The sequence below is a fragment of the Polypterus senegalus genome, chromosome 17 (genome assembly GCF_016835505.1).
Source record: "Polypterus senegalus isolate Bchr_013 chromosome 17, ASM1683550v1, whole genome shotgun sequence".
NCBI lineage: Eukaryota > Metazoa > Chordata > Cladistia > Polypteriformes > Polypteridae > Polypterus > Polypterus senegalus.
In genome coordinates this window covers 197,508-222,585 of record NC_053170.1, presented here as the reverse complement: position 1 = coordinate 222,585, position 25,078 = coordinate 197,508, and the positions used below count along the sequence as shown (strand labels likewise).

The 25,078-nt window shown below is 55.6% G+C and overlaps 3 protein-coding genes across 3 annotated transcripts; 2 read left to right on the top strand and 1 right to left on the bottom strand.

Annotated features, from left to right (window-relative positions):
• Nucleotides 1-636: 636 nt before the first annotated feature.
• rprml (reprimo-like) lies at nucleotides 637-1,634 on the bottom strand. The gene has a single exon (XM_039740818.1). It carries the CDS (start codon nucleotides 1,281-1,283, stop codon nucleotides 945-947), a length of 339 nt encoding a protein of 112 aa, XP_039596752.1. The 5' UTR covers nucleotides 1,284-1,634; the 3' UTR covers nucleotides 637-944.
• Nucleotides 1,635-3,920: 2,286 nt separating this feature from the next.
• itgb3a (integrin beta 3a) lies at nucleotides 3,921-11,922 on the top strand. The gene is made up of 15 exons (XM_039740816.1): nucleotides 3,921-4,068; nucleotides 4,914-4,999; nucleotides 5,657-5,858; nucleotides 5,945-6,197; nucleotides 6,263-6,431; nucleotides 6,516-6,677; nucleotides 7,251-7,346; nucleotides 7,442-7,531; nucleotides 7,621-7,755; nucleotides 7,853-8,276; nucleotides 8,351-8,573; nucleotides 8,660-8,760; nucleotides 8,844-8,963; nucleotides 9,041-9,207; nucleotides 11,023-11,922. Exons 1-15 carry the CDS (start codon nucleotides 4,011-4,013, stop codon nucleotides 11,092-11,094), a joined length of 2,358 nt encoding a protein of 785 aa, XP_039596750.1. The 5' UTR covers nucleotides 3,921-4,010; the 3' UTR covers nucleotides 11,095-11,922.
• An 8,674-nt stretch (nucleotides 11,923-20,596) lies between these two features.
• On the top strand, nucleotides 20,597-24,107 carry mettl2a (methyltransferase like 2A). Its single transcript, XM_039740123.1, has 9 exons — nucleotides 20,597-20,740; nucleotides 22,264-22,352; nucleotides 22,422-22,615; nucleotides 22,689-22,738; nucleotides 23,219-23,279; nucleotides 23,357-23,496; nucleotides 23,590-23,696; nucleotides 23,769-23,834; nucleotides 23,904-24,107. The coding sequence occupies exons 1-9, from the start codon at nucleotides 20,637-20,639 to the stop codon at nucleotides 24,071-24,073; spliced, it is 981 nt and encodes a 326-aa protein (XP_039596057.1). The 5' UTR covers nucleotides 20,597-20,636; the 3' UTR covers nucleotides 24,074-24,107.
• The last annotated feature ends 971 nt before the right edge of the window (nucleotides 24,108-25,078 follow it).

Here is a 25,078-nt window from a genome sequence, read left to right as displayed (position 1 = left end):
AGGACCTTGAAAGGTGACTCTGCATGGACTGCCTGGCCTTGTCCAGGGGGGTCACTTGCCATGGGACAAATGGCCACTGCAAAATGTAAGGTCATTCAAGAAAGGGAGAATCAAAGCAAAGGACAAAACGAGGAGAGGAACAAATCGATAAATCAGCCAATTAACAAGGCAGAAAATCAGGGGCCTGTGGCCGACTGGCTGCAGCCTGCCCTCTCACCTGGTCCCCTATGCGTAGGTGGCTCCTGGCACAGGTCTGGGCAGGCCTCTGTGACCCCAAGAACTGGACTGAGCAGTGGGTGGGGAAAGAAAACTGATCAGCAGATGGACAGACAGCAGCTAGTGAACCTGTGAAGGTCCGCCAGGGCCATGCGTCTGTCTGTGTCCATCTGTCGGCTGCCCGCTGGTAACCCCCCACCCCCCAACTCCCTACTTGCATCATAATCGAGGCATCAATACAGCGCCATATCTGGGGTGGGCACCCCATCCCTCCGCTCTTCTTGACCACAAGCCCACCGCCCAGCAAGTCTCCATGCCTGAAGAATGGAAGTGGGCAGCTCCTGGCAAGGCCGTCTGCCAGGTGGTCTTCCACGGCTCCACCCACCCACGCACAGACAGAAAGACAGACAGACGGACACGGCTGGCACTCCAATGGCTTTATTTCGGTTTCCCAAAAACGTGTAAACCACACAAGGGAGCGAAACGTCGGGGGGACTCCTGAAAACGCCGGCTCGGCTTTCAAGTTTCTTCTTACAAAACGCATGCAGCGGCGGCAGCAGCATCCAGAAAAAGTTCACAGGACGAGTGAGAGGGAGAGGTCACTTGTGGACGGGCACTGGCCATGCTGAGAGAAGCATCAGAGGACAAGGTCCGCCGGCACAAAGCCATGCAACATGCGACAGTAGCGAGGAGCGCCGCTCGTGGACCCCGCTGTCCGGCTCCGGCCGCTAGTACAGTCCGATGATGACCGCCTCCACGTCCTTGGACGGCCGCCGCTCGCGGACCAAGAAGTTAATCATGCTCTCCGACTTGATCATCAGGTTGCAGCCCAGGAAGAAGATGCCGAACATGACGGTGAGCGACAGGACGCAGAGCACCGCGATCTGCACCACGCGCGTGATGAAGAGGCTGCGCTCGTCGGGGACGAGGACCGGGGGGCCGCCGTCGCTCGTGGTCACCGCCGACGTGCCGTTGCAGCAGTCCACCAGAGAGCCGGCCAGCTCGTGGCTCCCGTCGCCGAACGCTCCCGGCGCCAGCCACGACTGGTTGAAGAAAGTTGCGTTCATCCTCGCAGCGCGGCGAAACTTTCGGGCGGCGGCGGCGGCGCGGATGGGCGACGAGAAGACCCCGCGAGCCGTTTGCCTGGGAAGACGGCGCTGCTGGCTGGCACTGGTGCGGGCACTGGCACTGGCATAGCCCACCTTCGCACCTTCGGGCGTCGCGCGATGGGGGAGCAGTGAGGCGCAGTGCGGCGCTCTCCTCGGTGGTCTCCTGCAGGGGCGGCGGGCACGGAGCTCTGGGCACCCTCGGACGAAGGAAGGCGAGCCGCTGCCGCTCTGGCGTTGGACTGAAGATTTGCGCCTGGCAGCTGCCGCCGCTGCTGCTACTGCGAAGAAGAGGCGCGTGGGAGCTGCGGGGAGGGAAGGGAGGAAGGAAGGCGGGGCGCAGCCATCCAAACCGAGGATGAGGGGGCTGGTGGCTCCGGCTCAGCTGCGGCACGGGGGGCTCTGGCGAGGGCACGAGAGCGAAGGGCACCCCGGTGCTTGGCTCCGCGCGTCCTGCAGAGCTTCTTTCCCGGGAGGGACGCCGTCGGTGGTCGCAGTCCATCCAGTCGGCACGATTTTGGCACATGGGAACCCAGCGGAGAGGGTCCAGGACCCTCCGCTAATCCCCTTACAGCAGAGCTGACCTAAGGAGCTCGGTGGGCTGAGCGGTCTCCAGATCTGGGCTCCTTAGCCCATCCACGGTCCTCCTGCCATGCATTGGAGCAGGAACTGGGCACGGAGTGGTGAGGATGGTACTGAACCACATGGGCACAATCTTGTGAGCCAGTGCTGCAGAAGGAGATTCCAGAATGTGCACTCGATGTCCAGAGGAACGGTCAGCACGACAGCCTTGTGTCTAGCAGTGCCCGCTGCTCCTTGACCCTTGGCACCAGGCACGAGCTGCTCTTCTACAAAATCAATGAGGTCTTTGTCTAACTTGGGGGTCTTACCACTGAGAAGGGTGAGGTGGGCAGGATGTCTGGACATGGCAGCAGTCCTGTTGGGCAGGACACTTGGTGCACAATGGACATTGGCTCAACCCTTCTGGGCCTTTAATAAGGGACTCGGGGACACTTTATTAAGTTATATGGGGCTTCTGTTCATGATGGGCATGTGGAGGGTCCCCGACTTTTGCACAGTGAGGGTCCTCCATCTAACGCCCCCGTACGGTACACGTATTGAAGGCCAGAGCTGCCAGGAGCTGAGAAGATGGTGGGGCTCAGGAGTGGCAAGCGTGACTCCCACCATGGCAGATGAGACACCTTGAAATCACCGATGCCCACTCATCGCCTTCTCCTTCAGATTCCACACATCTGAGTGACATCAAACGAGGGGACCTGTCAGCGCCGCCTCGCCCTCAGGGAAGGAGTTTCTTAGCAACAGAAAGCACTGGCGGCCGATGTTAGTGCCACCACATGCCAGCTCTGCATATCAGTGTGGCTCTCTGCCTTGTATATAGTGCCTTTGGTGCCCAAGAAAGAGGACCTTAGCTGTGTGCGTAACAGACATGGTTAGGGTTAGGGTGAGGAGTGCTGGCCGCCGATCTGCTTGGCACCTCATCTGGCCACACGTGTCTCTCTCACCTTGCCTAAGTGTGTTTTGGCCCCCGCCTCCGGACCCCCTGGACAGACTCTCCAGGCCCCCCACGCCGGCTCGCGTTCTGGACTCGGCCTTCCTTTGTTCGAGCTGAGTGAAGGCGCCTCACTGAAGAAGGCGTGCGCTGAAGAAGCCAAGTTTAAAATTAGAGCCGGAGGGGCGCAGGAGGGTGGGGGGCTGCAGCACAATGCCAGTGTGGCTCTGACGGTAACTTAGCAACCGCAAAGCAGAAAATAGCAGCCCAGCAATGGCATGCGATGCCAATCAGTGAGAAGGAGCCACTGGAGTGACCGTCCGGAGTGACCGCTGACCGCCTGTGTGCATCGGTCAGCGACTTTGAGCAGGACGGTGTGTGTGGGTGTGCTACATGGGGACAGGTGTGACCACGCAGGAATGGGGGAGGGTACGGGTCACAGACATGGTGACATTTGATGTGAGTGTGTCATGTGGACAGATGTGACAGCACAGGAACATGGCTGTGTGTGTGTCAATATGTTCATGATCAGTGTGTGTCCCACTTGTGCGCGTGGCCAGCTCAGTGTATTCATGACTGATGTGTGTGCTTTGTGTCATTATATGTGTGCGTGTGTGTCACGTGTACCTGTTAATATGTAACATGTCATTCTTGTAGGCGTGTGTCCCATGGTGGGTGTCCACAGCCCCAGATCAGAACTTCTTTGTGTGTCACGTGTGTGTATGTGTGCATGTTTTTGGGTGGGACCCCAACTCCAGATCAGTGTGTGCCCCCCATGTCTGCATGTCACATCTGTGTTTGTACAGCTCAGTTTGTCATTCAGTGCGGGTACACCACATGTGTGTGTGTGTGGCTGTGTGTCCCGCGTGTCACATCTGTCTGTCTGTCTGTCTGTGTCTCTCTTTGGGCTTGTGCGCGTGCGCGTGACTCCCGCCGCCCACCGCTGACCTCACCTGGACACCTGATCGGCCACCGCCTCGTCTTCGTGCTCGCGCGCGCGCGCGGGGGCGTTCGCGGCGGGAGGAGCCGCCCTGTCTCGCCCCGCCCCTGACTCAGCCTCGGCTCTAAAGTTGGCCCGCCCACCCGTCCGCTCGCCCCGTCCCGTCCCGTCCCGTCGCGTCTCGCTCGCTCGCTCACTCACTCCTGAGACGTTCGAGCTGCCTGACTGACCGGACACGATGAGACTGGCGCCCTGGACCGCGGCGCTCCTCTGGCTGGCCGTTTCTTTGGCCGAGGGTGAGTGTCCTCCGTTCCGTTTTGTTTTTTTTTTTGTTTTTCTTGCCCTTGCCGACGCGCCTCTCACTCGGACCCCTTCTACGGTGTCCTATCCCCGCGGCGCAAGGCGCTGTATAGGGCGCTACCGCTGAGTCCCAGTAGCGAAGTGAGCGGTGGTCGAGGGTCCATCCCACCGTGGACTCCGGCAGACGTCGGCTCGCTGCTCCTTTAATCCCGAGGCGGCGCCCCGTTCAGACTCAGCCTGTCGGGACACGCGCCGAGTTAGCAGAGTGAGGCCCGGGGCGGGAGAGGTGAGGGCCGGACGGGAAGTGGTCCCGTCTGAAATGGGGGGGGGGTGTGGACATTAGAGAGCGCAGGGCCACTTCGGGGTGGCTGGCGTGTGGACTGCGCCTCCGTTTTATTTCAGGGTCCCTTTGCCCAAACCTGACTCCCCCCAAACCAATGCCTAGTGGTTGGTTTCCGGCCACTAAGGCGGTGTGGGGGCCCGCGGGTGTGATGTCCAGCAGCTGGACTTTGTGTGTCACCTGCCTCGTCTTGCTCACTTCCTGTATGTCAGGCCAGGTCTGTGAATCGGTGGACGTCACCCGCCGATGGATGCCTCACTGCCCATGTGAGTGTCGGTGGTGCAGTTAGCTGAGATGGGAATGGGACAAGTGGTTTTGTGTCAGGGTGAATCAGCAGCGGAGCGGCTCGGTGATAAGGGCACAGAGCACATTTCCTGTTGTCACCCTTGTCACTTGTGGTCTTTTATCAGAAGAGCCAACAGGAAGGCAGCACATTGGCACGGGCGCTCTCTTTTAACTGTCCTGTGGTGGTCTGAGTGTGTGTCCTCTACCCGCTTTTAGGTGCCAACATCTGCACGTCCCGGGGTGTGAGCACATGCAAGCAGTGCCTGGCAGTGCACCCCACCTGCGCCTGGTGCTTTCAGCAGGTAAGAGGGGGGGCATGGGGGGCAAGTGGGCGGAGGATTGTTTCTCTGTGCACTCCTAACATGGAGCTCAGCAGCGCCCTAACTGTCTTACGTCAGGCGCAGCTCCATCGAGAAGCTGCCAACAATAATATTTACGTGACTCGCCTCATTTCTCAAGCGCGTTTGGGGTCCCAGCAGAGAAGTAGAGGGCAGCATCTGCCAGCTGGTGATTGGGCACTTGTGGCACAAACTGAGGCTGACCTGTCGAGGGTCTCCATACAAAATGAGCTGCAGGGAGGCCATAAACAGCAAAGGTGTGTCCGCTCCAGCGGCGTCACTGAGACACAAGGACGGTCACCAGCTGGCTCTGCCAGCAAGTTAGCGCAGGCTGGACATCCCCACCCCGTCCTATCACCTTCCATCTTTTGGAGATCTGCCTTCAGCAGCCAAGCTCGTGTTCTCCACGGTCCATCACTAGATGGTGACAGCACAGTGTGCTGGACCACCCTGGGCAGCTGGGCAGAACTTCAGAGCAAACACAAAAAACGCAGGAAAGAAAGAAAGAAAGAAATAAAGACAGATGGGGTCGTGCGGCCACCATGGACCAAGGAGTGTGTGGGAGATGAGCAGGAGTAGTGGGGGTCCATCAGTGGGTGAGAGTGTCTCTTTGATCTACAGGACTTTGGCACCACCACCACCTCCTCTCGCTGTGACCTGAAGTCTAACCTCCTCGAGAAGGGCTGCTCACCAGACTCCATTGAATTCCCCACAAGCACCTTCACCCAGCAGGAGAACAAGCCCCTCAGCACCAAGGGGTCAGGGGCAGGTGGAGTGGTCACTCAAATCTACCCTCAAAGGCTGGAGATCAACCTGCGGCCAGGTAGGAGTTGGACCACCGCGGGCAGAAAGGCCATGCAGGAGAGCGCGGCCAGGCCAGGCCTCATCTCGGAACGTTTTCCTCCACAGATGACGCCAAGGTGTTCACAGTGCAGGTGCGGCAGGTGGAGGACTACCCGGTGGACCTGTACTACCTGATGGACCTCTCCTACTCCATGAAGGATGACCTGGAGAAGCTGCGCAGTCTGGCCAATGAACTGGCCTCCTCCATGGGCAAGCTGACCACCAATTTGCGCATGGGATTCGGAGCCTTCGTGGATAAGCCGATGTCCCCCTACATGTTCATGTCCCCCCCTCAGGTCATCCAGAACCCCTGCTTCAGGTACGTCCGGCTAGGGCAGCTGCCCGCGACGGTGCCCGTCCTGATGCCTTTGTGTCTCTCTGCAGCTTTATGAGTGGCGAGACCTGCCTGCCTCAGTTTGGGTTCAAGCACGTGCTGACCCTGACAGACCAAGTGAACCTCTTCCATGACGAGGTGCAGAAGCAGTCGGTCTCCAGGAACAGGGACGCCCCCGAAGGGGGATTTGATGCCATCATCCAGGCGGCTGTGTGCAAGGTAGGTGTCACCTGTAGGTCCCACCTGTCCTCAAACGCACCAAAGATCTGGCTTAGCTGACTCTTGGATTCCAATGAATTTCAGGAAAAGATTGGCTGGCGTCCTGAAGCATCCCACCTCCTGGTGTTCACCACCGATGCCAAGACTCACGTGGCCCTGGACGGCAGGCTGGCTGGCATCGTGCAGCCCAATGATGGCAAATGCCACATTGGTTTAGATAACAACTACTTGGCGTCCACCACTCTGGTACGAGTCTCTCTCATTATGGGCCTTCAGGCCTGGCAGTGACCATCTGCTAGTGTGTCACCGCTGGACCGGCTCTGGGCTGTGAGGGTGTGCTGGTTCAGGTATCAGAGCGATGCACTGGTCTGAGGGTGCAGTGCTTTAGGTGATGGGGTGCTGGCCCAGTTGTGTGGGTGGCCTGGCTGTCGGGGGGGCTGCGTATGTATGGGTACACTGGGACATGCTGGGGCGGAGGGCTGGACCTGCTCTGAGGGTGAGGCGGGCTGAGCTGGCACCAGATCAGGTGTGAAAGTCTCCGCTTTTGTGGGGTTGGCCCAGGTGTGCCGCGCCAGTCAGAGCAGCTGAAGCCTCTGTGCGCTGGGGGATGGGGTGGGGCGCTGAAGACACGCCCACCACCTCAAGCCCCCCTGAGGCGATGGTGAGCCGCTGAGTCAGGCCTGCCAGTGCAAGTCGGCACTCGAGGGCTGCAGCGGCAGAGCACAGGAGTGGCATCTACAGCTGGGTGTGTGGGGGGATGGTGGGGGGGGTTCAGTTACCCAAGCCCCCCAGCTAACTCAGCCATCTGATGTCCGGCAGGACTACCCGTCACTGGCGCTACTGACGGAGAAGATGTCCGAAAATAACATCAACCTGATCTTCGCCGTGACCAGCCCAGTGGTGGACTTGTATCGGGTGAGTAAGCGCCCTGGTCCCGCAGTCGGGGGCTATGCCAGGCCGTCCACCCACCGGTCTGTCTGCTCATCCTCACATCTTTCCTTCTCTGACAGAATTACAGCGAATTGATCCCAGGAACAACAGTGGGCACACTGTCGGGCAACTCTGACAATGTCATCCAGCTCATCATCGATGCCTATGCGGTGAGTGGGCATGGACTGCCTCTCCTTGGCACACCAGCCCATCAGACCACACAATCTCACAAGGCGATGGGCCCATCTTGTCTTTGCAGAAAATTCGCTCCAAGGTGGAGCTGGAGATCCTGGACCTGCCTGACGAGCTCTCGCTGTCCTTCAATGCCACCTGCCTGAAAGGAGAGGTCATCCACGGCCAGAAGGCCTGCTCGGGCCTGACCATAGGGGACACGGTAAGTGGTGAGCAGCCTGGATGGCACCCCACCCCCCCCACCCCCCAAGACCCCCTGACGGGCCGACGGGTGCTCACAATGTCTCGGTGCCCCGCAGGTTTCCTTCAGCGTGGAGGCCCGGGCCAGAGGCTGCCCTAAAGACAAAAGCAAAAGCTTCACCATCAAGCCGGTGGGCTTCAAAGACGCCCTGCACATCACCGTCAATTTCGAGTGCGAGTGCCTGTGCCAGAGCCAGGCTGTAGTCGAGAGCCCCGTCTGCAATAATGGCACGTACGAGTGTGGCATCTGTCAGTGCCCGGCGGGACGGCTGGGCCCCCACTGCGAGTGCTCGGAGGGCGACTACAACCCGAGCCAGCTGGACCAGTGCAGCCCACGGGCTGGCAGCCCCATGTGCAATGGGCGAGGGGAGTGCATCTGCGGGCAGTGCGTCTGCTATGGCAGCGACTTCGGGAAGATCTGGGGCAAGTTCTGCGAGTGTGATGACTTCTCATGTGTGCGCTACAAGGGCGAGCTCTGCTCAGGTAAGTCAACTGTACCACCCCACCGCCCCCACCCGCCATGCCCACTCTCACCCCTCTGACTTCCACCTCCCCAGGTCACGGCAAGTGCAGCTGTGGTGACTGCCTATGCAATGCCGACTGGAAGGGCGACTACTGCAACTGCTCGACTCGCACCGACACCTGCATGTCTGGCATTGGGCTCCTGTGCAGTGGGCGTGGGCAGTGCCAATGCGGCCGATGCCAGTGCACACAGCCCGGGGCCTACGGAGACACCTGTGAGAAGTGCCCCACCTGCCCGGACGCCTGCACCTTCAAGAAGTGAGTGTCACTGCTAATGGGGAGCCGGTCGTGGTGGGTTACCTGTGCCAGTCTGTCACCACATGGCTCTGTCGCTCACCCTTCAGGGACTGCGTGGAATGCAAAAACTTCAAGAGGGGCAAACTGATGGAGGACATGGCCTGTGGGCGCATCTGCCGGGATGACATCGAGCTGGTGGAAGAGCTGAGTAAGTGGGGGGCCGCCGGGGGGCCGGGGAGGGAGGCGGTGTACAGCAGGGTGGTGGGTGACCCGCTCTGTGTGTGTGCGCAGGCATGGACAGCCGGAGCGCCGTCAACTGCACCTACAAGGACGAGGACGACTGCGTCCAGAGGTTCCAGTACTACGAGGACTCCAGCGGCAAGTCCATCCTCTACCTCGTGCGAGAGGCTGGTAAGCGTTGGGCACCATAGGTGGGGCGTGGAGTGGCGGCTAGCTGTCTCTGACTGTCCACTTCTGTTGTCACGCAGAGTGTCCCCGGGGTCCGGACATCTTGGTGGTCTTACTTTCTGTGATGGCGGCCGTTCTGCTCATTGGCTTAGCCGCCCTGCTCATCTGGAAGTTGCTCATCACAATCCACGACCGGAGAGAGTTTGCCAAGTTTGAGGAGGAGAGGGCACGCGCCAAATGGGACACGGTGAGCTCTAGGGATGTGTTTGGGGAGTTAACCTTAGAAGGGTTTGCCATCTCACTTTGGCATAGGCACGTAGGCTGACAGCGTGACAAGTGAGGGGGCCGCAGCAGGGACAGCTCGGTGGCCCGATCTCAAGGGCCGATTAGGAGTCACGACTGATTGTGACAGGATGGATGGACACTCCACCCAAACATGAGCTCTTCATGGGCTACGTACCCCCGGAGAAAAAAATGTGAAATTGTGTTTTTGTGGAGGAAGGACATCATGACAGAGCGGCGCTGGACAACGGCAAAAAACTTAAAAATGGCGGGTTACTGTGTTGCCTAATCCAGGCGTCTCGTCGTGTATGTCACATAAATGAAAGCAGACAGGACTCGAGACCAATGAATGAGGGGAGAGGCGGGGCTTCAAAATAACAGTTGAGGCCGCTGATTTCCTTTAACACGTCACTGGACGACTAGACACGCGGATTATGCGGCGCGAGTTGTCCGACATTTTTACGTTTTTTTTCTGATGGCTCCAATTCGATCACAAACGTCAGGACGCCCTTCGTAGAATTTCTTCTCAGCCACTACAAACCACACGGGCCAAGTGACAGATAACGAGGGTCCATTTAAGTGGGGGGCACACTGGTAAAGAAGCAGCTGGAAGTTCACAAAGACCATGTCACAACGTGAGGTCCAACGTGTTTTACTTTTTAAGGTTTAAGCACATGTGGACGGGGGTCTTATGGTGGGCTGCCACAGGGACAGCATCAGCATAGCATGCACTGGGCAGTCCTCGGACGCCCTGCCAAACTCCCCCAATTGCCCTTCAGTTTCCCAGTCTGGTCCTCTCATTGGTCCCCTTGTTGTTCTTTTCTTTTATGAATCATTTGTCACTCGTTTGTAAAGATGTCCCCACAGCTCCTCCAGGTCCTTTTTAAAGGCTCCCGAGGTTTCCCAGTCGCTTGTTTAGATTCCATCAGCCCTTCCTGGCTCATCTTTATCGATGAGGTCCCCAAGCAGTCCCCTCTTATCAGGTGTAATTCTCCGAGGCCGCCGCAGGGGGACGTGTCCTTTGATCCTGCGGTGGCCCTGCAGGTGCTGCTCTGTCATTCTGGTGACTCGCTCAGGGTGACACTTTGACAGCCTCAGAACGCCTTGACTGCGATGCCCCCCCGCCTGATGACTTCGTTTCTCCTCGTTTCGCATTTGGAAGGGCGCAGAGGTGCGTCATAAAGTAAGCAGCATTCGTGTTAACTGATTGTTCGTTCCCTTTATCCGGACTTTGCTCTCGGGGTCACATTCCGATACGGACAGAGACGGGCGAGCTGAGCAGACCAGGGTGCAAATGACAGCGAATGCTCTCCGTTGTCACCTCTGTAAAAAAGAAAACAAAACGGTGAAAGGCAGAAAGAAGGAATTGTGACCCACCCGGCACGCGCGCTCCTTCTCCCTCGTGGAGTTTACACGTCCAGTCCCACCCTGCCAAGAAGTAAACGTGCGGAGCAAGTCCAAGGGGGCGCCAGAAGCGACCCGAGAGCCGCTGGACTTGTGTGATGTCCTGCTGCCCGGACACGACTGGCACGACTCGCTCGGTGCCTCCGTTTTCCTGGAATTTTCCCGCTAAGAGGCTCGGAATTCCCGTCAGTGAACGCGGCGCCCGACTGCTGTGATATTGTTGCCATCTGGTGGCCGGTAAAGGTAGTGCAGCATACGAACGAGGGGGGCTTGTGAGCGTGGCAGGCCGTGTGTGTGTGTTTTGCGAGTCCACCTGCACGTGTGTATCCTCCGCACTTGACCAGACCGTTTGCACGTCTCTCTCTTCTGCCCACAGGCCAACAACCCGCTGTACAAGGGGGCGACGTCCACCTTCACGAATGTGACATACCGTGGCAATGCGGAGTGACCGGGCCCATCAGATGGAAGTGACCGTCCTGCCCTCCAGGCGAGACTTGCTGACCACAGGGTGCTGCTCTGCTCAATACGATGACCCCTGACCTGCCTGGCCTGACTCCTCCCCTTGCTGCTCCTGTTTCGGTTGATGGCGCCCTCATGTCTGCCTAATGAATAATGGTGACCAACAGAGTGACCGGTGGCACTGTGGACCAGAAGCCGCTGACCAAGGGACTGCACGGACCACCTGTGTCTTTCGACTGGCCACTTGGTCAGGACCACCAGGCCTGTCTGTCAGCCTTGCACTGAACTGCTTTTCTTTTTTTTTTTTTTTTTAATGTCACTGTAATGGTACTTACTATGAAAGGCGCTATATAAAACTAAGGGCCCCCAGCAGAGACCCCTAAACATCTCGCATGGCCAGCCTCAACTCAGGAATAGGAAAACAAGGAGGCTTGGTCACAAATGGTCTTCCCATATAGAGCCTTTCATACTAACCATGTGTGCCAACTACTGCCTGGCATTTGACTGCATTTTCCCTGCCAGCTTTTACTGGTGACACTGGAGCTTCTGTCCTGCCAGGTTGTACTTTCTGCTTTGGTGTTCCTCAAGGTGCCACTTTGGGAACATTACACTGCCAGTGATGCCCAACTCATGGTCTACATCCTGTGCCAGTCTGAGAGCCTTGCCCTGTCGAAGTGACAGCCAGTACAAGGCGTCCTGCACAGTGGATTCCCAAGGTGCCATGTTGGGGTGAGGTGCCAGTCTTACACACTTGCAACTGTTCTTCCAGTGTCTACAAGTGCCATCTTACGTGTGTCAATAAAAAAGAGTAATCGAACGTGGCATTGTCCTTGTGAGTGACTAGAAGGTGGCTGCCATGTTGGAATGTCCTGCTAGTGCCAGCTTGTGGTTCCTTTAGAATGCAGTGCATGGAGTATCAGTAAAGAGCCCAGTGTGGGCAGTGACCGGAAAGCCCAGGGAAGATGGGGATGGTGTCATCCTGGGAGAGGGAATGTCCTCGCCCACAATGCCCCCTGCTGCTGCGCTCACATTGGCGTCATGAGGTGTTTGGCCACACGATGCCAGGATGTTCTGCACCCGCGTGCTTCTGCTGGCTGGCTGGCTGCCTTCTCTTGTGAATGCGTGACATGAAGACTTCATGTGACGTGACGTGACACGATTTGATGCCTGCTCCAGCGGGCGCTCCTGCTATGTGGCAATGCTGTTCGGCTTGGCTGTGCTGTGACTCGCCTGAAACGTCCATTCGCCACGATATGTCCAGGGATACAAGCATCGGGCGTGAGGCAGAACCAGTCTGTGGACTTGGGGCATCAGCTCATTGCAAGGCGAACACAAGACACACACTGGTGTCATTTTAGTGTCACCAAACGGCCAAACCTTCATGTCTTTGGAAGGAAACCTGAGCCCACTGTGGAAACCCACCAGGAAACATGCAAACTGCCAGCAGGGACCTCCAGGGACGTGTCACCTCCACATCAGTATTCATTATTTAAATGAAGGTGACGATTGTCTGGAAAACGTCACTGAGGAGAGGTGAACATCGAAAGCGCGACGTGTTCTGGGTGTCGGCTCAGCCCCAGAGGCCATCGACAAGTGGCTCGGTTTTAAGGTGACGTTTACGACCTTCTACTTGAATGCCAAACTACGAGGTCGAAATGTAATCACAACGCTGACCTTGTCATTGTGTCCCTAACTCTAAAAGCCAAAGACGTCACGTGAGACTTTAAAACGTGTCGCGTCGTTACATCGGGGATATAAAAGCATTTGTATGTTGGCGTCACCTCATCAAACCTCGATGTCACACATCGACCCTGTGAGGTCCTCAAAGCAGCTGTCTGTCTGTCACACGTTGATCGTGACGTCACGGTCATTTCGCGTTCTAAACGTCAAGTATAAACGGGCCCTGGCTGTGAAAAAGCTGAACTCCTCTCAAGTCGTCTGTCTGCTCCTTGGATCCCGCCGACTACGCCATCGTCCTTCACAATCCAGCGCCAGCCTGGGGCTCGAATGCAGGACTCCAGCTCTGCTGAGGCTTTGGAGGCCCAGTGCTCGGGTTCAAGTCCCCTTCAGAGGAACAAGCAATCGGCCCAAAGAAAATGAAGGACCAGGAAATGGGGATGGAGCTGGCATCCTCATGTATGCCACCTGTACCACAGTGGCACCTCCAGTGTCCACTGCTGGGACCAGGAATGCCCCCGAAATATCTTAGAGCTCTGCCTACTGGGCCCACACTTCCCTGCACCCTTTCAAAGGTCACCTGCCCACCATGTGCCCCGTGTCAGGGTCTTCTCAGACATCACCTGACATCCCCCTTGCCCATGCCCTAAATTGTCTTCTTTCTGGGCATTCCTTATTAAAAGAAGCTCTGCTGACCCCCAGTGGTACTGACTGCAACGCTGGTCCTGCCTTGGCATCCCCTGGCTTTGCCCGCCTTTTCACTTGAAAACCAAAGAATGACTAGCAGTGAGTTTGTCGATTCCTTCTGATGCAGGACCCCTGGTGTGGCTGAGCAGGACAAACACATCCACATGGCACACAGAGACCACTGGGGGCTTGTCTTTCATGTCCCAGAAGAATACCGGGGGCCGTTTTTAGGCCAGGGGACTGTGGGCTCAGGAGGGGGATTGAGGGCCCACCCGGGACAGCGGAGGAGCAGGAGAGGGACGTCCAAATCTGATTGTGCCCAAAGTGAGCGGGCAGCGGGCAAACGTCACTTCCACGGTGGGTCTGTTCTCTAATTTCTGCTTCTTCTGCACACTGGCAGTGAGGGGCCGATCACTTGGGGTCTCGGCTTACCGATCTGTCAGCGTCCCTTACATCCATTTCTGCTTTGCCACTTTACCCTGCCAGGTTTCCTCATTCAGTCCCAGGGCATGTGCCTCGCTGACTGGCGACTGCAAACCGGCTTGCCCAGGGTGGGCTCCTGCTCACTGCCCGTGTCGCCCCGTGACCCTCGCTCCGCGGATTTGATTGATTTGGCACTCACAGTTACTTTTAGAGAGCTGCTGTGGACTTCCGGACACAAAACGAATCTTCGACAGGAGACCGTCTGTCACCGTCACAGCAGGCCAGTCTGAGGGTGACAAGGACGTGCAGCGGGCCAGATGAACTGGGGCTTAGTGAGAAGACTTCAGTCATCTGGGGAGAATATCCACCCCTAATCGCCCGTTCCAGCACAACGTTGGCGCGTCTCCTTAATTAAGAGCAGCCCACCGCTTATCTGTAAGGGACAGTCACCCCCTCATCAGGGACCGTCACTCAGCCTGGGGATCTTCGTCACCCCAGAGTGGCTCCTCGCCGCACATTCACCCCTCAATCTCTCCTGATGGCCGCCACGCCGGTGCTCTCACACAGACACGGTCACTCCATCTTGTCTTAAAATTACAAACAATGAAGTGGCCAGGGCCACACCGGTGACGTCATTCTCGACGGTCGGTCACCGAATGAAGATAGCAATACGTAGACATGGACTTGTCGCTTGGGTCATAGGATTTGGGCTAAGGTGAGGACCAGGCCCCCTAAAATGTGAGGTGGACCCTTCTCCTCAGTCCGAGAATACAGCGAGTGTGACGTCACACGGGGCACAAAGTCGCCTTCGTCACGCGCGCGTTTGCTGCCACTTGACGAGGGGCGCAGAGGTCAGACGCAAAGCAGGACCCTTCATCGAGACCCCCTTCTGAAAAGAGATCTTTAACCACAAAAATTGGGGCGTTGGGGACACGACTGCCACAAGTTCAGGCCACCACGTTTTTTAAAAGGGAAACCAAAACCTTGAGACTCTGCCATCAGAGACGCGCCTTGTGGTCCACGCGAAGTTCAGAGGAGGCCATCGCTGTCTGATTGATCGGACGTTCGCTTCACTGACACCTTAGGACTGCACAGGAGAGCCGAGCCACAAACAGGAGAGTAAAGCAAATTGACAGAAAAATACGAACCTCCGTGGCACATCAGAAAGCTGCTTGACCCAAAATGATTGAATTAGGGTTAATAATAAACCTGGAACAACATTCACAAGATACAGAACTCTCTTCATGAATCACGTTACGGTAAACTGGCACAATACCCGCGCCTCACAGCGGAGAGGAAGTGAAAAGGAAACCTTTTAAAAATAACGGAACATAAGCACAGCTGTAAACCCGCGAATATTTAGTGGCAGAGTTTCTATTGGATAACTGCTGACGGACGGCCTTATATGGGCAGGCACTCAACTACGTGGGAGGCGTGACGATGAGGGACGTAACTCCGCCTCCCACGGCGACCGAGCTGCAGGCTATGGCCGTATGTATGTACGTAAGTGGGACTCCGTTATGACCGTCATGTGTAGAACTTCGAACTGAAACCTGCTTAACTTTTGTAAGTGAGCTGTAAGGAACGAGCTGCCAAATGTCAGCCTTCTACCTACACGGGAAGTTGGAGAATTAGTGACGAGTGAGTGAGTCAGCCGGTCAGTCAGTTGGTCAGTCAGTGAGTCAGTCAGTCAGTTGGTCGGTCAGTCAGTCGGTCAGTCGGTCAGTGAGTCAGTCAGTCAGTTGGTCAGTCAGTCGGTCAGTCGGTCAGTCAGTTGGTCAGTCGGTCAGTCAGTCGGTCAGTCGGTCAGTCAGTCAGTCAGTTGGTCAGTCAGTGAGTCGGTCAGTCAGTTGGTCAGTCAGTCAGCCGGTCAGTCGGTCAGTGAGTCAGTCAGTCAGTTGGTCAGTCAGTGAGTCAGTCAGTCGGTCAGTCAGTTGGTCAGTCGGTCAGTCAGTCGGTCAGTCAGTGAGTCAGTTGGTCAGTCAGTCAGTCAGTCGGTCAGTCGGTCAGTCAGTTGGTCAGTCGGTCAGTCAGTCGGTCAGTCGGTCAGTCAGTCAGTCAGTTGGTCAGTCAGTGAGTCGGTCAGTCAGTCGGTCAGTCGGTCAGTGAGTCAGTCAGTCAGTTGGTCGGTCAGTCGGTCAGTCGGTCAGTGAGTCAGTCAGTCAGTTGGTCAGTCAGTGAGTCAGTCAGTCAGTCAGTCGGTCAGTCAGTTGGTCAGTCAGTGAGTCGGTCAGTCAGTTGGTCAGTCAGGACTTTGCCTTTTATTACTATAGATGAACACGTCCAGAACGCAGAACATTTGAATTTGAATTGTTTTCTTAACAATGCACTTTGTGTCACTTTTTCCGTCCCAGTGTCATTTTATAGTTCAAAGTTCCTCCGTTTTTCTCAGTTGCTTTGCTGCATTTCTCCAAACACGAATGACAAGCCAGCAAAAGCAGGTGACCTCTCCCAAATCCTCAGTCCATACCTCAAAATCAAGTATCTCCATCGCTGAACATGTCAGTGCCATCAAAATGCCAAGTCCTTGAATCATCGTCCACGATGCCAAGATGCCGAGTCACGTTGTCAATGTAAAACTGGCACAATCTAAACATTTTCTGATGCACAAAACATCTGAATGACAAGAGCAGGAAACCTCAAAATACAAAACACGATTGCGTGAGTTTGATTCAAGAAGAGTATTTTGTGGTGACATAGCATGAGCTGCACTTGGCGTCCAGCAAGAAAATGAATTTCAATACTTTATGCATGAAGAGAAGAAAAAAAAGACGCCATCGAAAACAACGCATACGTACGTCCAGAAAGTCTAAATGCTCTACGATTGCTTCTGATCCTGCACTTCGGGCCACGTGACTAACGGTTGTGGAATTGAACTGCAGCAAAGCAACTGAGACAAACTGTAAGAAGAAATAAAGACGTCTGCTTTCACTAAAACTCGATTTACTTGGTAAAAAACACAAAAGATGCCCATTAAAAAGCTGAAATGTCCCCCGTTGTACAACAACACGGCTGCTTTGGCGGTGCCAGGATGCCATGGCCAGTAGAGAACTAAGTCTGAACACAAAGTGTTAAAACACGTGCTTTGGTATTTCTGTAACTGGATATATCATAGAAGAAATGTCAAGCAATAGTAAAACATCAAGTGCAGAGGTTGCTGCCTGGCATACACGAGCAGATTTGGCGACGCGGGTGGTTTATGTCGCTGTCTGTATTCTTAGTTAGCGTTTCTCGACTGATGACCAGCAATGCAGAAAGCAGTCGACCCGTGAAGATTGTGCGATCTTTTGATTTTGATTTCTGAAGTACGTGAACGCACTCGCACTGACTAATAGCACATTTACTGACCGGCCGGTGACGCCCGTTTGATAGGAGAGAACACGCCAAGCGCAGCGACGCCAGTCTGTGTTTGACACGAGTATCTGAGCACTTGTCGAGTATTTCACGGACGGCGTCAGCGCCCGCTTATTCGTTTACGGTGCTCTGACCTCTGAACGTGGCACTCGATTGAATACGTTAAACACACACACCTGGAATGTGTCTAATTGAACAAGTGGCGTGTCGTCTGCCCGTCTCGGCGCCCACGGGAGTCCTGAGCAGCCCCTCCGTTTTAAAGACACGTCTTTCATTTAACGCACTTGGCCCCTGATGTTCATCCCAAGTCCCCACAATGGCTGTGTGCGATGACAGATAAGGACAAGCTGAGGTCCTCCTCCCCTGAGCGGTGGTCCCGTAAGACCCGCCACACTGCATGCTCTTCATTCCTGACATTTTGTTTCTCCAAAAGCAAACGAAGACAAAGCTTTGGGGTCCTCGACAAAGAAAAGCGAAACGCGGACATGTGACCTGCGACCCCCCGACAGAAGGCCCCCCAGACTTCGGCCCAAAGCAGGCCCACTGGCTCATAGTCGCCATTTCTTATTTAGTTTGTGAGTTCACTTCAGACGTCCGCCTTCACTGCCACAGACAACTCTCCATTTTCTCTTCTAATGTCATCCCAGAAGGGCAGCACGGTGGCGCAGTGGGTAGCGCTGCTGCCTGGCAGTAAGGACACCCGTCTGGCTTCACTTCCCAGGCCCTCCCTGCGTGGGGTTTGCATGTCCTCCCGGTGTCAGTCCAAAGACGTGCAGGTCAGGTGGATTGGCGGTCCGAAGTTGTCCCTGGCGCGTCCTTGGTGTGTGTGCCCTGAAGTGGGTTGGCACCCTGCTCGGGGTTTCTTTCCTGCCTTGCGCCCTGTGCTGGCTGCGATTGGCTCCAGCAGACCCTCTAGTTAGGATATAGCGGGTTGGATGACGGACGGATGGATGGATGGACGCCATCCCAGAAGTGCGTGTGAAGCTCCCTGGCGATTCGGCACATTTGAATGATAAGCGTTTCATTCTCGTAATGCGTCACTTATAACGTTTTGTGATAATCGTATACTTTAGGATCAAAATGAGAAATGCCTGCTGACATTCTGGAATAATCCGCCGCTCGGGTATCACTGACATATAAAGACGTCTTGCACTTCTGAAGGCTCCGCGTTTATTCCAAATTAAAGAAATACGCAGAATTCTTCTCCCCAAGTCCCCCATTTTGCTCTCATCCAAACAAAGACGCCTTCGGCTTTTTCTTGATTTCTCTCACTAAGGTTTAAGGCGCTGCTGTTAGTCTAATAAGTTACTAATCGTTCTGAAACATCCTTTTCGTTTTCCTGTTCTCCGCGCTTCTCATTTAAATGTTGACTCGTCTCGGTGGCCGCAGCTCTCCCAGTTGAGCTTTGCTTCCCAGTAAGCTCTACGGGTTTTCCTCGCCAGCTCGACGCTCTCCGCTTCAGAATTCTTGACTTGCGCACTCAAACAACGCGACGTGAGCCACAAGACTTTCCTTTTTTTAAACGTTTTATTGAATAACATTCCATAGAAATCGGTCAGTCAGCCTGACAAAGCCAAGGAGAGCAACGCCAACGGGCAGGGCAGGAAACACGAAAACCGGAAGAACATCCGCCTCCCCAATTGAAACGCGACTCGTAAAGCGTTACTGATCAGACCCCCCAAGGGACTTAAACGAGGTGGGCTGGCATCCTGTGTGCCAACAGTGGAGTAAAGGCCGTCGCAGTCTGGCCCCTCCGTGAGCCCACCACACACTGTTAGTGGATTGGGATTTAAGGGCTTTATTAGCGTTGGCCCAAGTGACGAGTTTCAGATCAGGACACGAAACTCAACCACAAGAACCACAAAGAGACTGAAGAACGGCGTTTACGTCACTAGGAGTTAAAGCAGGAGGGCGCCGGACCCCCAGACTCGTTACCATTGCCACTTATGTGATGTCCTTCATGTTTGAAAGCACATCGTATCCCCCTGTTGTTCAAGCAGAGAGCCACTAAGCCCACCATCAGATGAGACGGCGGCCCCCCAGCGACCTCTGACCTCCCACAACTTCTCAGCCTTTCTTTCTTTCTTTCTTTCTTTCTTTCTTTCGTTCTCTCTTTCTGCCCTGATCAGGTGGTGGGGGTGCAGAGAGACGCTAACAATGAATATCAGGGCTACCCTAAAACGAAGCTCTGAGAGCGCCATGATAACACAACGGGGGCTTGAGCAGTTTCTTAAAGAGCCCCACCGTACCAGCCTGGCAACTCGTCTTCCAGATCTGAGGTGCCTAACAGCAGATGGCCGCCCGCCTCACCACTTCCTTTAAGTTTTGCTCTCGTCATTCTAAGCAGACCCTCATTTGAGGATCTGAGGTGACGATTTGGGGTGTAAGGTGGCAGGCAGGATGGAGCAGATGACTGGAGGCTTTGTAAGCCATCAGCTGTACTTGAAAGTCAGTTCTAAATGGCACAGGTCACCAGTGTAGTGACGCTCAGACTGGCGTCATGGGCTCAGATTTTCTTTTCCTAGTTCAGATTCTGCACTCGTCGTAACTGATTGATGTCTTTTTTTTTTTTTGGGTGGTCCTGAGAGGAGTGCGTTACGCTCATCCAGCCGACTGGACTCATTTCTCAGCATCTTGTAACGTTTGCTATCTGCTGTCCTAGTGATCTGATGAATATGTGATTTAAAATTCTGCTCCGTCAACTGTTACCCCAAAGTTCTTTACCTCCGTCTTGACATTTAATCCTAATGCACCAAGTTTATTTCTAATAACCTCATTATATCCATTTCTGTTCCCTCCTCTTCCCTTCGGAAACACAAGTAAGACATCGGGGGTCTGTGAACCAAGAGAGTCGGGGTCCTCAGGCGCTACTGAGGAGTACAGCTGTGTGTCGTCAGCAGAGCGGTGGTGGCGAGATGAGGGAGATGGAGAAGAGCAGCGGACCGCCATATAGAATATCAGGGGTCTTTGACGTATAATCACCACAACTAACGATCAAACCAATTTAAGACCCTGCTGCCAGAGAGGCCCACCCACTGGCTGAGGCGATTTCTAAGGATGTTGTGATCAATGCTATCTCCGAGGATGAGGACAGTTAGACGACTCTAACGAGTGCTGTGATTTGTTCTGAAACCCGACTGGAGCTTCTCAAGAATGGCAGGTTTATCGAGGTGATCATTGAGCTGCGTAATGACGGCCGTTTCTAGGATTTTACTAAAACTGTCAAAAGCACAGGATATTATTTTCGTTATTCTGTGTATTCAAAAGGTGTGAGAATCGCTGTGTGATTAAAAGAAATAAATAAGAAAGGCGCAGTCGGGCGACGCGAAGCCCCGCAGCACTTCCTCTTCCGGGTCACCGCTCGAACTCTCGCGGGAAGCGATCATCGTCATGGCGGCGCCCGCGGCCGGAGATGCAGACGAAGGTAAACGGCGGCCGCAGTTTGGAAGTCGGCTTTTGGTGGATCCGAGCCACGTGTTCCGCCACAACGCCTGGTAAGTCGGCGCCCACCGCGGCAGGGCAGGGGAGAGCAGAGCAGGGGGGAGCAGAGCAGGGGGGGCGGGCGTCGGCGGCTCCTCTCGTAGATCTTCGGCTCGCGTGCCTTTTTGCAGGAGGAGGGGGCCGGCGGAGCTCCTGAAAGGCGCTATACGGGGACGAGTGGACGTTTGTTTTAGTCATACAGACAAGCCGGCGGTCACTTCATGTCCCAATTGCGGTGTGGCCGCGCAAATAAACGCAGATCCGGGCCGGCCGGCCGCCCATCGGGAGGTCCCTTCGGCTGGAGGCGTCGTGGCCGTCGCAGCCCCTTCAGCGTGAAGGCTCCATAAAGCTGGCATCAACCAGCCGCCCCCGTTAAGGTGTCAGAGCCGCTTGCGCAGGGAAACACCGCTGACCAATAGGAGTCACCGGCAGAGCCCCTCGGCGGATTGTGCGCTGATGGCTTGTGTTGAGCAGGCAGGACTTGGCAGCCGTCTGTGTGGCCAGTAGGCAGAGAAATGTCACCACGATGGCTTCTCGGAGCATTCAACACTTTTAAATATGAATAATGTACAAGGCGTAAGTCGGCGATTATCGTATGATGACAAACAGGCCCACTGAGTAACACACGAGTAGGAATACTGCAGATGGAAAGATCTAGAAATCCATGGAGGCAGGAGGCTCACATCCAGCTGGGCTTTGGTATTTCTCACCTTAGTACAGAGCAGCTGCCAAACCAGGACTTGATGTCCGGCGTGGACCACGGGGGAGCCCCTCAGATGGTACAGACGCCATATGAGCTCCAAGGTACCCGAGGCTGCTCCGTTTCCACCCATTTATAGTGAAGGCCCGGCTGCTGCAATCCATGAGCAGCAGCTCCTTAGCGCTGCTGATGTGCCTGGTACCACGATGCCAGGCTGCCCATCCATCTCGTCATTGTTAGAGATGAGCCTCCCATGAAGTTCACATTGAGCCATGGGTGGCCTCGCCATCATAAGTTTTAAGGGAACACAACCTTAAGGGGCTGCTGTATTGAGGGTGACAACTGGGGTCTGCCTGTGAGGAAGGGCCACATCCACTCAGAGAGTTGCCTCTGGGGGTCCGTGGCGTTGAAAGCAGGCGCAGAGCTTTGTTTTTCAGTGCAAAACCCTGGCACCGGGCCACCATTCAGGGAGTGGACATAGAGGTGGCACACAGCTGCAGGTACTTGGGGGTCCACATCACTGATCTCGTAATGCAGGGGCACCACAGACGAAAGGTCTGTAAGGTGGGCAGTGATGCCCATTGTATGCCCTACCAAAAACTCACTTATGTGATGTGCCGTGGCACTGCTGGAGATGGCAGAGGAGGAGAACATGAAGACCAAACTGAAGTGGCGGCGGCGGCACATCCTCTCGGTGAGCCTCCTCCGTCCCACCAGCGCCCACCCTTCGTGGTGCCACACTGGGCCTGCACTTTGTTCCTTTCCTTTTATTTTTCTGTTAAAAGCCAATTCCCCTGATGGTGGCACCAGCCTGCTGTCCATTGTCTTCTCTCCTAGGGACAGCGTGGAGTGGACAGAAGAACAGGAAGCGGCCGCCCTGAGGAAGGTCCAGGAGAACAGCCAGCCACTGACCGCCGACAAGCAAGGTGAGCCCCCCGCAGAGCCGCACTTGTCCCTTTCGGCCCCCCACTGACTGGTTGCGCGACTTGTTTCAGAGGAGTACGAGAGCAGGGCCAGAGACTACTGGGACGACTTCTACAAGATCCACGAGAATCGGTTTTTCAAGGACCGCCATTGGCTGTTCACAGAGTTCCCAGAGCTGAATCGCACCTGCGGGGCGGGTGGCGTTCAGGACGGGGCAGCGGATGCCCAATTCCCAGGCTGCTGTGCCACGTACCGCGTCCTTGAAGTGAGTACGGCTCCCTCGTCCAGGCTGCACAGCCCACTTGGCTCTTCTAACGTGTCGCTCGCTTCTCCCGCAGGTCGGCTGTGGTGTTGGAAACACCGTCCTTCCCATTTTACAGACCAACAAGTGAGTTGCCCACGTCGGTGAATGGCACCCCCTGCCCTCTAACCCAGTAACAGCGGGCCACCTGAGCTCTCAAGGGCCTGCTGTTTCTGTTAAATCCCAAGAGGGGGCTTAGATACCCACCGGAGTACCCGACGTCCTGGTAAGGGACGGTGCCACCTGCTTCGTCTTTGCATTCATTTGGATGGTTCCATAGCCCCCTCACGTTCACCGCTTCTGGAGCACACGAGCTTGGGCCAGACCATGGAGACCCCTTTGGCCGCCAGCCAAAGTGCCAGCGAGGGGCTTAACTTGGGCTCCACCTGTGAAGTTTCCTGCTAATTTCAGTTGCTGTGAAAGGCACCATAAATCCCACCCACATGACTGGCAGTGTGGCACAGCAGGTTCTGCACTGGGCCAAAGTGCCATTCATGGAGTCCACAGCCCGCGCTCGGTGGTCTCACCCAGAGCCTGGCACCAATCTCCGCTCTTTCTGCCTTGCAGTGACCCCGGGCTCTTCGTCTACGCCTGTGACTTCTCCAGCACCGCAGTGGAGCTGCTTAAGGTAGGGAGGGGTCAGTAAGCGAGGGTCCGCTTGGGCGGGGGTCTCGTCCCGTGGTCTCAGAGTTCTCGTTTCTCCAGGCTCATCCGGACTACGATGCCAGCCGGTGCCACGCTTTTGTCCACGACCTGTGCGAGGAGACCTCCAGCTTTCCCGTGCCAAAGCAGAGTGTGGACGTCGTCATCCTCATCTTTGTCCTCTCCGCACTGCGCCCTGACAAGTAAGTACAAGTCACACAGACTGGCACAGTGTGCCAGGTTGAGCGCATGCCTGCCCACGGGCCTTCACTGATTTTTGAAACTTCAAAACGCAGGATGGCTGCTGCCCTCTCCAGATTAGCCAGGCTGCTGCGGCCCGGTGGGTTGATTTTGCTGCGGGACTACGGCCGCTACGACATGGCACAGCTGCGCTTTAAGAAAGGTGAGTAGACGCCAGCAGCGGCGCCAAGAGTCCCTGCCACCCTGACCCACACGTGTCCCCTTCCCATTTCAGGACGCTGTCTGGCCGAGAACTTCTATGCCCGCGGCGATGGCACGAGGGTCTACTTTTTCACGCAAGGTGAGTTCATCTCGAATCGCAGATTGACGCGCCACCAGTGCCAGCCCTAATTGCGGGGTCTCTCCTCAGATGAACTCGACGGGCTCTTGACACAAGCTGGTCTGACGAGGGTCCAGAACGTGGTGGACAGGCGACTCCAGGTGAACCGTGGAAAGCAGCTCAAGATGTACCGCGTGTGGATCCAGTGCAAGTACCAGAAGCCCCCGGGCACTGCCCCCCCCGTAGCAAGTCGACAATAAATTAACTGAACTGAATTAAATTTTTGCTAATAAGCGTCGTGTCCCGCTTGTCTTGATTGTTCGCGATGGGTTTGGCAGAATCAGCCACCAGTGCCCCCCGGTGGTCGGCGCCGAGTGAGTAAGGAGACGTTGGCACTCGCATTCTGCATTTAATTTCTTTATTTATCCGTTCTGGAAAACGCATAAGGCTCATGGTAACATCAGGCAGGAAAGCGGTACAAGTTGAAGTAAACGTGATACACGGCATTGGCACAACACTGGCACAAGCACAAATCTGCAACACTAAGAGCGGCTGTAATTTGCCCCAGACACCAGGGCACAAGGTCCTGCCAGTGCAGTGAAAGGCAGAGTTCCGCTCCCTCGGGTTTGGCTGTGCCAAGTGGAATCTCCCATCTGATCTGGGGTGGCACCACCCTTCTGCCATTCCTCCTCAGCAGTTAGTGCACACACATTCACTCACACACACTCGCACCCCAAGTGGTACAGACTCCTCACCCAGCGCTTCCTAATCCATGCCACACAACCATCCTGTAGGAGGGCTTGTGACTGGCAAAGATGGCAAGGCTTTAGTGGTTTAACTGCCACAGTGGCAGAAGGCACAAGAATTACCCCTACAACAAGGCACTTCCTGTTCAGCTTGGACGCAGAGGGAATGGTGGCATGCACCAGGGGCTCCATGGGCTGGGCACAAGCACCACCCGATTTGGCACACTATTTGGACCTTCAACCACAGCAACACAACATTAAGTGCAAAAGGTTCTGCAGTTGGCAAGCAGAGTGCAAGTAGACACACAGTAGGGCATCGTGCACAGAAAACGGAGCTGCCCACCACAAGACAAATGCTTCCACTGGTGGGTATGCCAAGACAGGAGTACCCACATGCAGCACAACACGAGACGGGCACACATCTGATTAGTCAGCTTGCTGCTAAGCTTCAGGGACCGGGGGTTGGGGTCCTGCTGTGCCCCTGCCACAAAAGTCACAATTGGCACCTGGACAAGTAAA